General features: G+C 44.5%; 1 protein-coding gene across 5 annotated transcripts in view; it reads left to right on the top strand.

Annotated features, from left to right (window-relative positions):
- Positions 1-10,476, top strand: part of ATP11C (ATPase phospholipid transporting 11C) — a 68,973-nt gene extending 58,497 nt beyond the window's left edge. For 4 of the 5 annotated variants that reach the window (XM_058196746.1, XM_058196748.1, XM_058196749.1 and 1 more), the window contains exon 29: positions 6,916-10,476. In XM_058196746.1, coding sequence (XP_058052729.1) covers positions 6,916-7,053 — 138 coding nt within the window. In that variant the 3' untranslated portion in view covers positions 7,054-10,476. Of the gene's footprint in view, positions 1-396; positions 486-6,915 lie in introns of all 5 variants that reach the window. The other variant, XM_058196747.1, reaches the window with a different exon arrangement.
- Positions 10,477-14,624: the final 4,148 nt, after the last annotated feature.

Below are 14,624 nucleotides of genomic sequence, written 5' to 3'. Positions count from 1 at the left end.
AGGGAGTTAAATTCTCAAGTTTGACTACTACGCCAAGAGAAGGAACACGGGGCAGAAAAAAGACCCATTATTTCTCCTTTTTTTAAAGAAATTGCTATTGTGATGCTATCGTTACTGACAGCCTTCCTATCGAAAGTTACCTTGCCCCCCCCCCCCCGGTCCCTAACCTTGCGGCTTCTTTCTAACACATCCCCCTCCGTTCTCAATTTTTATTATCAGTACTTTTCCACCATAAAAAAACCCCACCACACCGGAGTTTAAAAAAAACACTAATTTGTAATATATTATTTTGTACCCTGCTTTTTCCAGCTGCCTGATTTTTTTCTCCCTTTCTTTCTTTCTCTCTCTCTCTGTCTCTCCAATTTCCCACTTTCCTTTTGTCTCGTTGCGAACCAGGTAACCCGACGTCTTCCTTCCTCGGGAACATCTACTATCTTCGTCCTCTCTCAAACCTCCAGTAATCACAGTTTCTCTGAATGAATAAGGTGATTTTCTTCTTGTTTAATAAGCTGCCACGTCTCTCCTGTGCTTTCTTACCGGAACGTCTGACCTTTTGATAATGTGCTTATCTGTCTCCTGTGCATTCTGCCTTTCTTTTCTTTTCTTTTTCTTTTCCTTTTCGTTCTTTTTTATTTTAAAAAAAGAAGGAACACTTCATACATTTGCTGCAGTTTCAAAGTCCTGCTTAATTGCCATTCTTTTTTTTTTCTTCCCCAAACCTCCACCATCTCTCCATCCATGTCGCCGTCCATCCAGCTGCTGTTTTGGAGGGTAGTTGAAAAAAAATCATAAAATTGCAATGCCAGCATCTGCAGGAAGCAGCCCCTCTACTCTGCCCTGGTTTGCCACAATTAGGGGTTCTGGATGGTTTTGCCCCCGAATCCCTGCTGGGGATCAGTCGATGGAGGCCACCAAGATTTACCTTTGCAGTAAGAAGCAGAGGTAGTGTCTCAAGATGATGGAAGTGGCGGGATCACTCCGGGGATTGGGATTCAAAAATTTTAGCAACTGGTTCTCTGCCTGGTTGCTGGGTGGGCGTGGCCATGGTGGGCGTGGCCTACTCAGCCTCCTGCACCATGGCTCCAGAGGCTTTCCTCAAGCCTCTGGGAGGGCGAAAACAGCCTCCCCCAGGCTCCGGAGGCTGGAAATGAGCCCGTTTCCAGACTTCCAGAACTTCTGGGAGGCCCGTTTTTTGCCCTCCCAGACACTCTGTGCAGGCTCTGCATTTAGCTGGCATCCAAAATGGGCTGCATGGAGACTCCTGGGAGGGGTGGGGTGGGAGGGGCCAGCCAGTCCTTGCAACTACCGATTTGGTGAACCAGATGTAAAATTAGCATCCGGTTTGCCCGAACCGGTCTGAACTGGCTGAATCCTTCCCCTGGACCACTCCAGGATGAAAGGTTAACATCTTCTTAGCGTTTTGGAAGCATTTCTAAAAATAATAATAATAATAATGGAGAGAGGGCTTTGCTAGTTGAAAGGTAGCCCAGCAAGGCATGGACAGCAGTTTTTCACCTGGACGGAGTACTTTGCCAAGGCTGGATTCCTCACATCCAGTGGGCTACCTGCACCTTCTCCCTCAGCACCTGGAGATACCTTCCTCACTCCTTTCGGCTATGTGAAATTGTGAGAAGCTACATGAAGAATCCTTCCGATAAGCCAAGTGAGGTTTTACGTGCATTCAGAAGTCCTGCAGAACACCATCTGAATGCACTGGTTTGTTTGTAGCCCAGTAGCCCATGAAGCAAAGGTAGGTTTGCAGGAAGGACCCCAAAGGTATTGTCCCAAAGCTGTGATCAGAAGATGGCTGGTAGTTTTAGCAGTGATGGGCTACAGATGCTTGGCATGATTCAACTAGAAGGTTGCAAGTTGCAGAATAAACCTCTTGAGTGAACTAGAATCCGTTGTATGTCCTATTCTGGAGAAATGCACCATCAAACAGTCCCTCCTAAATCAGGAAAATGCTTAAAAGGCATGAATGAAAAAATGACCACTATAACCAGGGGTGAAATGTTCCCAGTTCGGACCAGATCGCCCGATCTGGTAGCGATGGCGGTGGGTGGTTTGGAGAACCAGTAGCAAAAATCCCTGCCCGCCCCCCATGCCCAGCTGAGCCGCGCGATCATCAGAGGTTGTTTTTTTTACTTTTAAAAGCATTTTTTCTTTGGCAGAAAAAATGCTTTTAAAAGTTAAAAAAAAGGAAAAAAGGTGGTAGAAAAAATGCTTTTAAAAGGCTCTGGCAATCTCAGCTGAGTTGCCTGATTGTCAGAGGCTTTTAAAAGCATTTTTAATTCTGGGAGTTGAAGTCCACCCATCTTAACGTCACTGAGGTTGAGAGACACTGTCTTGGCCTTTTATTGAACCAGGAAGTTCTTTGTAGAACCAGGAACAAAAGCAAAGTGGCTAACCAAGGGTCTCACGGTGGTTCGAGGAGATCTTCAGATATGTCTCCGATTCCAAGCAAAAGGTCAATCCATTGGTGAAATTCAATTTTTTTTTACTACCGGTTCTGTGGGTGTGGCTTGGTGGGTGTGGCAAGGGAAGGATACTGCAAAATCCCCATTGCCACCCCACTCCTGGGGGAAGGATATTGCAAAATCCCCATTCCCACCCCACTCTGGGCCCAGCCAGAAGTGGTATTTGCTGGTTCTCCGAACTACTCAAAATTTCCGCTACCGGTTCTGCAGAACCTGCTGGATTTCACTCCTGGGTCAATCAAACATCATTGTGGGTTTCTCTTTTCCATAACCGTGCATTTTTACTTCCTTTTAGTTTCACCCTGAGGAACCGAATGTCTTTTTCAATGCTAAACCTCCCTACTTAAAAAACAGGAATGCCCGCTCATATCCTTCCTTTTATTTTTGCCTCGCTGTTTGCAGAAAAGACCTCGCAGAAAAATTGCAAGGGATTCAGCACCAGCCGCCAGACCTTCGGTCAGGCCTCTGCTTTTAAGAACGTTCTCAGAAACACCTAACTTATCGTAACAGGTATTCTCCCTTCTCCCAGACAACGCTCTGGAAGGCATGGAAATAACCCAGTGATTCCCGGAATCAGTGGAATTCTAGAGACGCTTCTAGATCTGATTCTTGAACCTCAGCCGTCGTGACGCTGTCTTAGCCCAGCAGAACACAAGTACATCGCCCGCCCTAATATTGTAATAAAAATTAAAATGGGAAAGGTCCGTTTTCATACAGGCTTGTATGGCGCGATGGAGAGCCTCAAAACTCGCGTTGCGCATCAAAAGGGGGTTTCATTGGCGTTGGAAGGATGGAGGTGTTCTGCTAACGGCTTAGAAGTTCAAGGGACGTGATTGTCCACTTTGTGCTGTAGGTCCCACCATTATTTTTTTTAATGTTTACCTTCTGCACCAGTTCCTCAACCCTCTCCCTCTCCTCTAGTCCTGTAGATGCCCGTTGACCATGCTCGCACGGTGTTTCCAAAGTTTTGCTATCTCTAATCAAAATGAATCAAACATGATCAAGGTAATTAAATCAAGGTGCAACAAAGATGATTAGGGGACTGGAGGCTAAAACATACGAAGAACGGTTGCAGGAATTGGGTCTGTCTAATCTAATGAAGAGAAGGAGTAGGGGTGACGTGATAGTCTTCCAATATTTGAGGGGCTGCCACGAAAAAGGAGAAGGTCGACCTATTCTCCCAAACACCCGAAGGCAGGACAAGAAGCAATGAATGGAAGCTAACCAAAGGAGAGAAGCAACCTAGAACTAAGGAGGAATTTCCTGACAGTGAGAACAATTAACCAGCGGAACAACTTGGAAGTTGTAGGTTGAAGTTGCTCCAACACTGGAGCTTTTTAAGAAGAGATGGGACAACCGTATGTCTGAAATGGCATAGGGCTTTGTGCTTGAGCAGGCGGTTGGACTAGAAGACCTCCAAGGTCTTTTCCAACTCTGTTCTTCTGTCTGTTATTTTGAAGGAAGGGCTTCAAACTGACATCCAGTCTGGAAATACAGTTTGACTTTCTTGGTCCTACAATGCCTGGAGTTGCTTTCCGCAAAATTGAGACGATCTTGTATCAGACATTTGTGCTCTGTAGCAGGGGTCTCCAACCTTGGTCCCTTTAAGACTTGTGGACTTCAACTCACAGAGTTCCTCAGCCAGCTTTGCTGGCAGTTGAAGTCCACAAGTCTTAAAGGGACCAAGGTTGGAGACCCCTGCTCTAGACCTCAGCTTTGCTGGCTGAGGGACTCTGGGAGTTGAAGTCCACAAGTCTTAAAGGGACCAAGGTTGGAGACCCCCTGCTCTAGACCTCAGCTTTGCTGGCTGAGGGACTCTGGGAGTTGAAGTCCACAAGTCTTAAAGGCACCAGGGTGGGACACCCCTGCTCTAGACCTCAGCTTTGCTGGCTGAGGGACTCTGGGAGTTGAAGTCCACAAGTCTTAAAGGGACCAAGGTTGGAGACCCCTGCTCTAGACCTCAGCTTTGCTGGCTGAGGGACTCTGGGAGTTGAAGTCCACAAGTCTTAAAGGGACCAAGGTTGGAGACCCCTGCTCTAGACCTCAGCTTTGCTGGCTGAGGGACTCTGGGAGTTGAAGTCCACAAGTCTTAAAGGGACCAAGGTTGGAGACCCCTGCTCTAGACCTCAGCTTTGCTGGCTGAGGGACTCTGGGAGTTGGAAGTCCACAAGTCTTAAAGGGACCAAGGTTGGAGACCCCTGCTCTGTAGGATAGATGCAAAAAATTCCATCAGGAATCGTTTTGGACCAAATGGTGAAAAATATTACCACAGGGCAGAAGTAAATAATAACTCTTGGAGTTTGGGCGTCCGTGGTTGTGTTGGAGCTAAATTCCACCACCCATTTCTTTTTTTCATCCTGTCAGAAGAAGGTAGGTCCATCCGATACGTTGTCCCCTACAAACTCAGAGAAGATGTAAATTTGAGGGAGGAAGAAATAGTGAGGAATCAACCTTCCCAAAAGTCAAAGGCACCCCGTTCGTTTTAACAAAACCATGCAGGGTTTAGATTTGTGTCCAATTTAAAATCAGCATGCCAGTCAAGCTAAAGAGAGGTGCGGTGGCCTAAAGGTTGAGCTCTCGCCTCACAATCAGGAGGTGGTGAGTTCGATCCTAGGTAGAGGCAGATATTTCTCTTTCTCTCTCTGGGCACACTGAGAATATATCTGCTGAAAAAAATAATTTCGCATTGGCGACAGGAAGGGCATCCGGCCAGATAAACACTCGGCTCCATTCAGTCCGCAAGGGATTATGGGGTCGTTAAAAGAAGACGATGTCAGTCAAGCTAAAAACGAGCATTTCAACAGTAGCTATCATTAATTGATTTTAGCTTTGTCCTCCCAGGACATGATCGATTTGTCTGAATCCTCTTGGAGTACACTTAGCGGTCTACCTTAAGAGGAGCTAAATATAAATTGGTTTGATTGCCTGCTGGTAGCTTATATAGAAACGAAATGAAAAAAAAAAAGCTTTAGATCCATTTTTTCATTTCACACGCATTGCCTTTAATCCAGAGTTTGTTCTGAATTAATTACTTTCATGTAATTAGGAGAAAAGAATGCCAAAGCCGTGACATTGGATCTCGACTGCAAACAAAAAATTTCTCAGTAGATACAAACGGGGCCTCTCCCGCCTTAAAGATTTCCATCTGATGCGTTTGGGTTGCATCTATCCAAGAGGAGAAGAATAAAAGAATAAATTATATAAATAGCGCAACTCCTGTTCCTCCTCTGGATTAAGGTTAAAGAAATAAAAGGTTGGCAGAGGAAAGGAACGTGATGAACTCCATGTTGTTGTTGCTTTGAGTGTGGCATGAAACGTGTTGCCTAACTTTCTTATTTTATGATATGCATTGAATTTAATAATGCAGAAAAGTTTTGCCTCTTCCGAACTACTATGCTTCTGATCAGCCCTTAATCTAAGATCTCTGAATCATGGCTAACTGTATCTGAGGAGTCTCAGTTTTCCTTCCTTCCTTTCTCCCTTCCTTCCTCCTCTCCTCCCTCCCTCCCTCCCTCCCTCCTTTCTTTCTCTCTCTCCTTCCTTCCTTCTTTCTTTCTCTTCCCTTCTTTCCTCCCTCCCAACTTCCTTCTTTCTCTTCCTTCTTTCCTTCCTCTGTCTCTCTCTCCCTTTCTTTCTTTCTTTCTTTCTTTTCTTTCTTTCTTCTCCTCCCTCCCTTCCTCCCTCCCTCTTTCTTTCTTTCTTTCTTTCTTTCTTTCTTAGTAACTTTAGCTGCTTTGGTTTAAAAATGTTGTAGATCTTGGCCTTAGACTAAAAAGATTTGCTACTTGAGAAATTTCTACAGCTTTGCTCTGTTTTTCCCATCCCTGCTTCCAATTCATTTAGTAATCCTTTAGTATGACAGTTCTCTCTCTCTTTCTCTCTCTCTCTCTCTCTTTTGTCATCTTCCTTTATCATGATGCTGTATTGTATTTTCTGGCAAACTTGATTATTTATTTATTAATGCATCCACCTTTTTTCTCCAATTTTATATAACCCACTGTGAAAAAATTCACTATCTACCTGTGGAGAAAATTAACGCTTCTATTTTTATAGTATAACTTAGAAAAAGTTTATAGCTGTTTAGTTCCTCAAACCTCTGAACAGCCTTGCCCAGAAGTTAAAAAATCTCCATGCTCATTTGTTTAAAAACCCAAAAGATTAATTGCATCCTTCTTTCATGAAAACATCTTTTTGGCATTCTTTTTTCCCCTTTTCTTTGGAAATTGCCATGTTCTTTTCCTCCTGAAGTCTTAGAAATCTAATTATATGCGTTGGCTGCAACCTGAATACCTGATCAATTTGTGCGTCTTTGCAAAACCACAGTGACAGCAGCAGAAGCAGCAGCAATGTGGCTAAACGGCTCTCTTTCCCTCTCTCCTGTGTTGTGTGTGTGTGTGTGTTTCTGTGTGTGTGTATATGTGTGTCTCGTTTTAAACAGCCCATCCCTTCGGAGTTACCGATGCTGGTGTCATACAAGCAGCTAGAGAATAGCCATTCCGCAGAAGAGAAACCCCGAGAGACCCTCACTCACCTGGCTGAACGCCATCTCAGGATATTTCAGATGCAACAATTATAATTCTGCTTTTTTTTGTTTTTGTTTGTGTGATGCAAAGAGTTGCGGCCCGTCCTACCCAAAAGGAAGATGATGCCATGTTAAAAAAAAAGAAAGAAAGAAAAGGGCGCATGGGTTTGTTTTGCCTTTTTTTAAAAACCGGTGCAAAATCTGAAAGAACTTGTGGTTGATCTCTCCCTCCCTTCCCACCACCCCATCCTCGTTATCATGCCAGCCCTGAGCACCCCAACTGGTCATCGTGATTGTGAAAAATCGAGAGAGATCTGGGACCTTTGAAACGAAAGACGCAGCTTCTGTTTTGCAATGGGTTGTCGGGCGAGGAGGGAAAAAAAGGACAATTTTCCAACTGTGGGCTTTTCCTTCTGAAACAGTAAAAAGAGCACAGATTTTAATTCTCACTTCGCGAGCGTCAAGCTGGACTACGTCTCTCATCTAGCCTGCTTCCTTGCACCCACCCCGTGGCGTTTCCATTCTTCGACCAACAAAATTGGGTCATGAAATACTATATCTTCTTTTTTTTTCCCCTCCTCTTCCTAACCAACTCAGCGGTTCGATTAAGGAAATGGGGATGGACGAGGATGATCATTAAAGCCACTTTTTTAAATACAAAAACACACACAGACACACAACGGGGGAAACTCGGAAGGCTGATGAAATGCACCGAAAGTTCTCCTCTTTTGAAATGCAATTCTTCCTCTGGCTTGAAGCTTTCACATAATCCAAAGTCAAGGTCCATTTAAGAGTCAAAGTGCCTGGGCTTCAACCCTCTTTATTTTTGGTTTTCTTTTCGCTGGACTATCCTGGTTTTGTGGAAGAACTTTGTGGATGTGGAACATCATGAGTGCAAGACTTGGCCAGTGGTGGATGGCCAGTGGGCTTGTCATCTTTTGTCATGAAAATTCTGTTCCCTTCTCAAACTAGCGGGAGATTCCCATAGGAGGTAAGGGAGACATCTCCGTTGGGCCGTACTGGTTGATTACCGCCAACCCTAAAAAAAAAAAATTTACTATTATTTGTCTTGTGTCCAAAAGGGAAGAACTAATACTTTAAGCAATACATTCTGGATGTGGTAGGACATTGCTTTGCAAAACATCCGGGATCGTCAGCTTCAACGTTTGGTCACCGTTTAGTGTGAAAACTAAAACATTGACGGAGGTCATATTCTTAGAGGCACCCAAATTTTTCTAAGACGTTTCTCAGAAGGAAAGAATCAGGTGACTTATCTGGTCACCCCGGTGAGACAATATGGGGGATGAGAGTTGCGTTAGACCCAAATAACCCTGGTTTTGTTTGGACCTCCCTGGTTTCATCTTTTCATTCCCCCTTAAACTCCGTTCATTCATCCCCCACTTAATCTTTGGTTTAGAGTGTTCATCTGTTCCCTGCAACCCAGTTTGGGCGGCTTAATTGAGACCAACCTGGTCGAATTTTCTCCAAGGCATGCCACATTTGAAGAAGCCATCTCTACACATCCTTTGAAGGTGTCCTGTAAAACCTTTTGGTGCACCTAAAACAACAACAACAACATCCCTATTTGCATGAACCGAGCAGCAAAGCATGTTTCCACGGCAAATTTGGCAGAATCCTTTGCAGCATGGGGGAAAAAAATCCAAGCCCTCCTCTTGAGAACCATGGTGGCACGTGGAATTTCCTCAAAAGCGTTTGAGCCATGATGGAGGAAGATCTTAAGTTGGATTTTGAAGGAGAGTCCAAGCTTGGATGTGTAGTCGCAGTTCTTCCCCCAGCAAAGCAAGGCTGAGAAGATACTCAAAAGTGTGTTGCTAGTAGGACACAGACAGAGGAAGGTCTGTGTAGCCCTGCAGAACAAGGGGTATGTGATAAATTACTATGAGTGTCTTTAACTCAGGTACTTATTGTTAAGATGGAGAGAAAATGAACTTTAGAAACAAAACACACCCACCCACTATCACCCAAGAGCAAACTCATTTTCAGCGTGTTGACAAATAAGCTGCATTTTTTTTTCCAACCTTGCGAAAGGCTATCAAGCTACCTGTTGTCTTATTTTTATCTTTATTTTTTTGCAAAGGAAAAATGGAGACCTGAAGCTGAGTACAAATAGCTCTTTTAAAAAAAAGGAAAGAAAAGGAAAAATGCTTGCAGGATGTCAGCTAACCACATTTTTTTTTCCAACTTAAAAAAAGAGAGAAAAAACTTGGTTGGTTTTCTTGATGGTTTATATCAGGGGTCTCCAACCTTGGCAACTTTAAGCCTGGCGGACTTCAACTCCCAGAATTCCCCAGCCAGCAAAGATGGCTGGGGGATTCTGGGAGTTGAAGTCCACCAGGCTTAAAACTGACAAAGTTAGAGACCCCTGGTTTATATGATTCTCTGATGCTTGTAACTGAAAACCACTCCTGCACCCATTTTTAATTGGGGAACAGGAGAGAAGGGTGGGGTTTTTTTAAAAAAAGAAATAACACCAACAATAATACTTGGGGAGTTTGAGAATTAGCTTTTCGTTCAAAGGAAGCCAGGAGAAAGCTCATTCAGTTTCTATTATGGTTGCCTTCCTAGCCAAAAAGAGATGGGTTAAAAATAGAGGGGCATTTTCCCCGGTTTTTGTGACAAAAAAAAATGCAATTATATAACTTTTTAAAAAAACCACGACCTCTGGATGAAAAACCTGCCCATCTCTTTATTCTGGTCCAGCTAGAATTTTGCTGTTTGTCACTAAAAGAAACATCACGGCAAAAATAATCATCATTCCTTCCCCCCACCCCTACTTTTTTTTTCTTTTTAAACAAAATAGGATAGCTGGTTTCAATCAAAGCTTGTAATTCATGTTGAATTATAGGGCGGTGGCGTGGATGAAGATGCTCCTTCTAACTTGACACAATCAGGGACAATTCTGTCGCCTCCAATTTGGGTTGCACTGACTTTTCTGCCCTAAAGTTAAATAATGAAGTTTGCTTTGGGTGTGAACTCTGCTCTTCTATGCCGGTTTGTTGGTTAACTTGAAGATTGTATATCCTGGTGAGCTAACATAGCCATCAATTCAGCCTCTGTAGGCTCAAGATACTAGTTCTCAGTTTGATAGTAGTCAGCTGACAAAACCAGCAATGGATCTTTGTGAGCCGGAAAACAGAAGGAAGAATTATATAAATATACATATTTATGTATGTATGTAAGAGAAGAGGATGTGTAAATATGGGGAACAGTCAGAGTTGGGGTGTAAACATTCTATAAAGATTTCAAGGTGCATTGTTCAGCTTGCAAAAAACAACAACAACCAACCAACCAATCCAGGACTACGTTAATCACTTCAACTGTGATTTTATATATTCATGTTGCTTTATATACAATAATCGTGGAATGTTAAATTTTATGAATGCAATTGGCTCTTTTTTCATTACAATTTTTTTGACTTTTCTTTCGAAATGATCAATAAACTTTGGTATGTTCTGATGATGAGTTTTTAACCCGCCTCTATGTCACCCAAGATGAACTCGGTTTGAGGGGGGGGTTGTTTGGGGTGTTGCAGGTGGCAATGTTGTATACAAGCCACTGTTTTTCACGGTAAGTGTAAAGTCAGAGGTGCGAAGTTGCAGGGTATGAAGTCATATGTGTGAAAGTTAAGAAAACCACCCAGACGTGGAAAGGTCTACCTGCCTGTTTTATGGGAAGTCAACATCACTTCAAATTAAGGATAGCTTACAAACAGCTGGCATTTGAGGGATATTAAGGTGGGATATCCAGAGCAATCGATTAGCCCAGATTGGAATAAAAGCAAATTTCTTTTGATTTATCCTTTGCATTATTTAGAGCAGTGTTTCAAAACTCGGTGAAATTGTGGATTTCACCGAAATTGTTGAAATTCTGTGGATTTCAACTCCCAGAACTCTAGAATAGAATAGAACAGAACAGAACAGAACAGAACAGAACAAAACAGAACAGAATAGAATAGAATAGATTTTTTTATTGGGCAAGTGTGATTGGACACACAAGGAATTTGTCTTTGATGCATATGCTCTCAGTGTACATAAAAGAAAAGATATCTTTATCAACAATTCTAAGGTACAACACTTAATGATAGTCATAGGGTACCAATAAGCAATTGGGAAATAATATCAATATAAATTGTAAAGATACAAGCAACAAAGTTAGTCAATTTGTATTTAAAAGTTTTAGGGCATCAATTGAATTTAACTGTCTATTCTTTTAGCTGTTTATATGTATTATATGTTTTCTGTTGTTTTTTGGCTGTGAACCGCCCTGAGTCTTTCGGGAGATGGGCGGTATACAAATATAATAATAATAAATAATAATAATAATAATAATAATAATAATAATAATAATAATAATAATAATAATAATAATAATAATAATAATAATAATAATAATACAGTCATAAGTGGAAGGAATGATGAGAAGATTAGTAGTAGTAGTAGTAGTAGCAACAGATGGATCAAGGAGAGAAGCAACTTAGAACTAAGGAGAAATTTCCTGACAGTTAGAACAATTAATCAGTGGAACAATTTGCCTCCAGAAGTTGTGAATGCTCCAACACTGGAAGTTTTTAAGAAGATGTTGGACAACCATTTGTCTGAAGTGGTGTAGAGCTTCCTGCCTAAGCAAGGGGTTGGACTAGAAGACCTCCAAGGTCCCTTCCAACTCTGTTTTTGAATTCTAATTCTCCAGCCAGCATACATTCCAAAAGTTGCCCTCCGCTAGGTTTTAAAAGTGGCTGGGATTGAAAAACACAAGAATTTTACAGGGCACTTTTATTTCGGATATTGGCATACCAAATTTAAATGCCGAATGGTTTCGAGAATTCCTAATAATCCAGGAATCTTGGGAAATGCAAGGGATTATGCTGCGGCAAAACTTTTATTCAATGCTACCCAGCAATCATGTCAGTCCTTCTCATACAGGTGACTGTTTGGTCATTTGGTGACTGTTCAAAGTTACGACGACACCGAAAAAAGGGACGTATGACCGTTTTTCACACTTAACGACCATTGCAGCATCCTCACGGTCATGTGATCAACATTCCAACGGCTGGCAACTGACTCACATTTATGACCGTCGCAGTGCCCCGGCTGGGGTCAAGTGATCTCCTTTTGCGACCTTCTGACCAGCCAAGTTTAGGAGGAAACCACAAGCACTTCACAACCGTGTTACTAATTTAACAACGGCAGTTATTGACTCAACAACTGAGGCAAGAATGGTTGTAAAATGAGGCAAAACTCAATGTCTCACTTAGCAACAGAAATTTGGGGCTCAGTTGTGGTTGTAAGGTGAGGACTACTTGCATTCCATACAGTCATGTAAAGTGGGGGGATTTGAGGAATTCTGGGAGTTGAAGTCCACCCCTCTTAAAGGGGCCAAGGGATTCTGGGAGTTGAAGTCCACCCCTCTTAAAGGGGCCAAGGGATTCTGGGAGTTGAAGTCCATCCCTCTTAAAGGGGCCAAGGGATTCTGGGAGTTGAAGTCCACCCCTCTTAAAGGGGCCAAGGGATTCTGGAAGTTGAAGTCCACCCCTCTTAAAGGGGCCAAGGGATTCTGGGAGTTGAAGTCCACCCCTCTTAAAGGGGCCAAGGGATTCTGGAAGTTGAAGTCCATCCCTCTTAAAGGGGCCAAGGGATTCTGGGAGTTGAAGTCCACCCCTCTTAAAGGGGCCAAGGGATTCTGGAAGTTGAAGTCCACCCCTCTTAAAGGGGCCAAGGGATTCTGGGAGTTGAAGTCCACCCCTCTTAAAGGGGCCAAGGGATTCTGGAAGTTGAAGTCCATCCCTCTTAAAGGGGCCAAGGGATTCTGGGAGTTGAAGTCCACCCCTCTTAAAGGGGCCAAGGGATTCTGGGAGTTGAAGTCCATCCCTCTTAAAGGGGCCAAGGGATTCTGGGAGTTGAAGTCCACCCCTCTTAAAGGGGCCAAGGGATTCTGGGAGTTGAAGTCCACCCCTCTTAAAGGGGCCAAGGGATTCTGGAAGTTGAAGTCCACCTCTTAAAGGGGCCAAGGGATTCTGGAGTTGAAGTCCACCTCTTAAAGGGGCCAAGGGATTCTGGGAGTTGAAGTCCACCCCTCTTAAAGGCCAAGGGATTCTGGGAGTTGAAGTCCACCCCTCTTAAAGGGGCCAAGGGATTCTGGGAGTTGAAGTCCACCCCTCTTAAAGGGGCCAAGGGATTCTGGGAGTTGAAGTCCACCCCTCTTAAAGGGGCCAAGGGATTCTGGGAGTTGAAGTCCACCCCTCTTAAAGGGGCCAAGGGATTCTGGGAGTTGAAGTCCACCCCTCTTAAAGGGGCCAAGGGATTCTGGGAGTTGAAGTCCATCCCTCTTAAAGGGGCCAAGGGATTCTGGGAGTTGAAGTCCACCTCTTAAAGGGGCCAAGGGATTCTGGGGTTGAAGTCCACCCTCTTAAAGGGGCCAAGGGATTCTGGGGTTGAAGTCCATCCCTCTTAAAGGGGCCAAGGGATTCTGGGAGTTGAAGTCCACCCCTCTTAAAGGGGCCAAGGGATTCTGGGAGTTGAAGTCCATCCCTCTTAAAGGGGCCAAGGGATTCTGGGAGTTGAAGTCCACCCCTCTTAAAGGGGCCAAGGGATTCTGGGAGTTGAAGTCCACCCCTCTTAAAGGGGCCAAGGGATTCTGGGAGTTGAAGTCCACCCCTCTTAAAGGGGCCAAGGGATTCTGGGAGTTGAAGTCCACCCCTCTTAAAGGGGCCAAGGGATTCTGGGAGTTGAAGTCCATCCCTCTTAAAGGGGCCAAGGGATTCTGGGAGTTGAAGTCCACCCCTCTTAAAGGGGCCAAGGGATTCTGGGAGTTGAAGTCCACCCCTCTTAAAGGGGCCAAGGGATTCTGGGAGTTGAAGTCCACCCCTCTTAAAGGGGCCAAGGGATTCTGGAAGTTGAAGTCCACCCCTCTTAAAGGGGCCAAGGGATTCTGGGAGTTGAAGTCCATCCCTCTTAAAGGGGCCAAGGGATTCTGGGAGTTGAAGTCCACCCCTCTTAAAGGGGCCAAGGGATTCTGGAAGTTGAAGTCCACCCCTCTTAAAGGGGCCAAGGGATTCTGGGAGTTGAAGTCCACCCCTCTTAAAGGGGCCAAGGGATTCTGGGAGTTGAAATCCACCCCTCTTAAAGGGGCCAAGGGATTCTGGGAGTTGAAGTCCACCCCTCTTAAAGGGGCCAAGGGATTCTGGGAATTGAAGTCCACCCCTTTAAAGGGGCCAAGGTTGAGAGGGACCTTTAGAGGGACCTGTGCTGCTCAGCCTTGCAGCTCTTGCCAAAAGGATTTCCCAATTTGGGGGTAGGGGGAGAACCGGATTCCAGCAAGCTTCCAAGATGTGCTGGGACTACACTTCCCAGAATCCCCAAAGGCCAGCCCAGCTTCCAATTGCCGACAGCCTGCAGCACCGGCCCTCTCTGGAGAGCGCCCAGTTGGAGAAGGGCTGATCAGGCCAGTCCAACCAGTCCGACTCCTTGTAAGGCGATTTCCTGGTTCCTTGTTTGCAACTCGCCGGTCGCGCAATGTTGCAGCCGGGACCCCCGCGGGGGATGAAGAAACCACCTTCCCAGCCCACCCGCATCCCCTGAAAGGAGGGTGGAGGGTTCCGACGTGAT

This window comes from Ahaetulla prasina, chromosome 11 (assembly GCF_028640845.1).
Source record: "Ahaetulla prasina isolate Xishuangbanna chromosome 11, ASM2864084v1, whole genome shotgun sequence".
Taxonomy (NCBI): Eukaryota; Metazoa; Chordata; class Lepidosauria; order Squamata; family Colubridae; genus Ahaetulla; species Ahaetulla prasina.
This window is presented reverse-complemented; position numbering and strand designations above follow the sequence as displayed.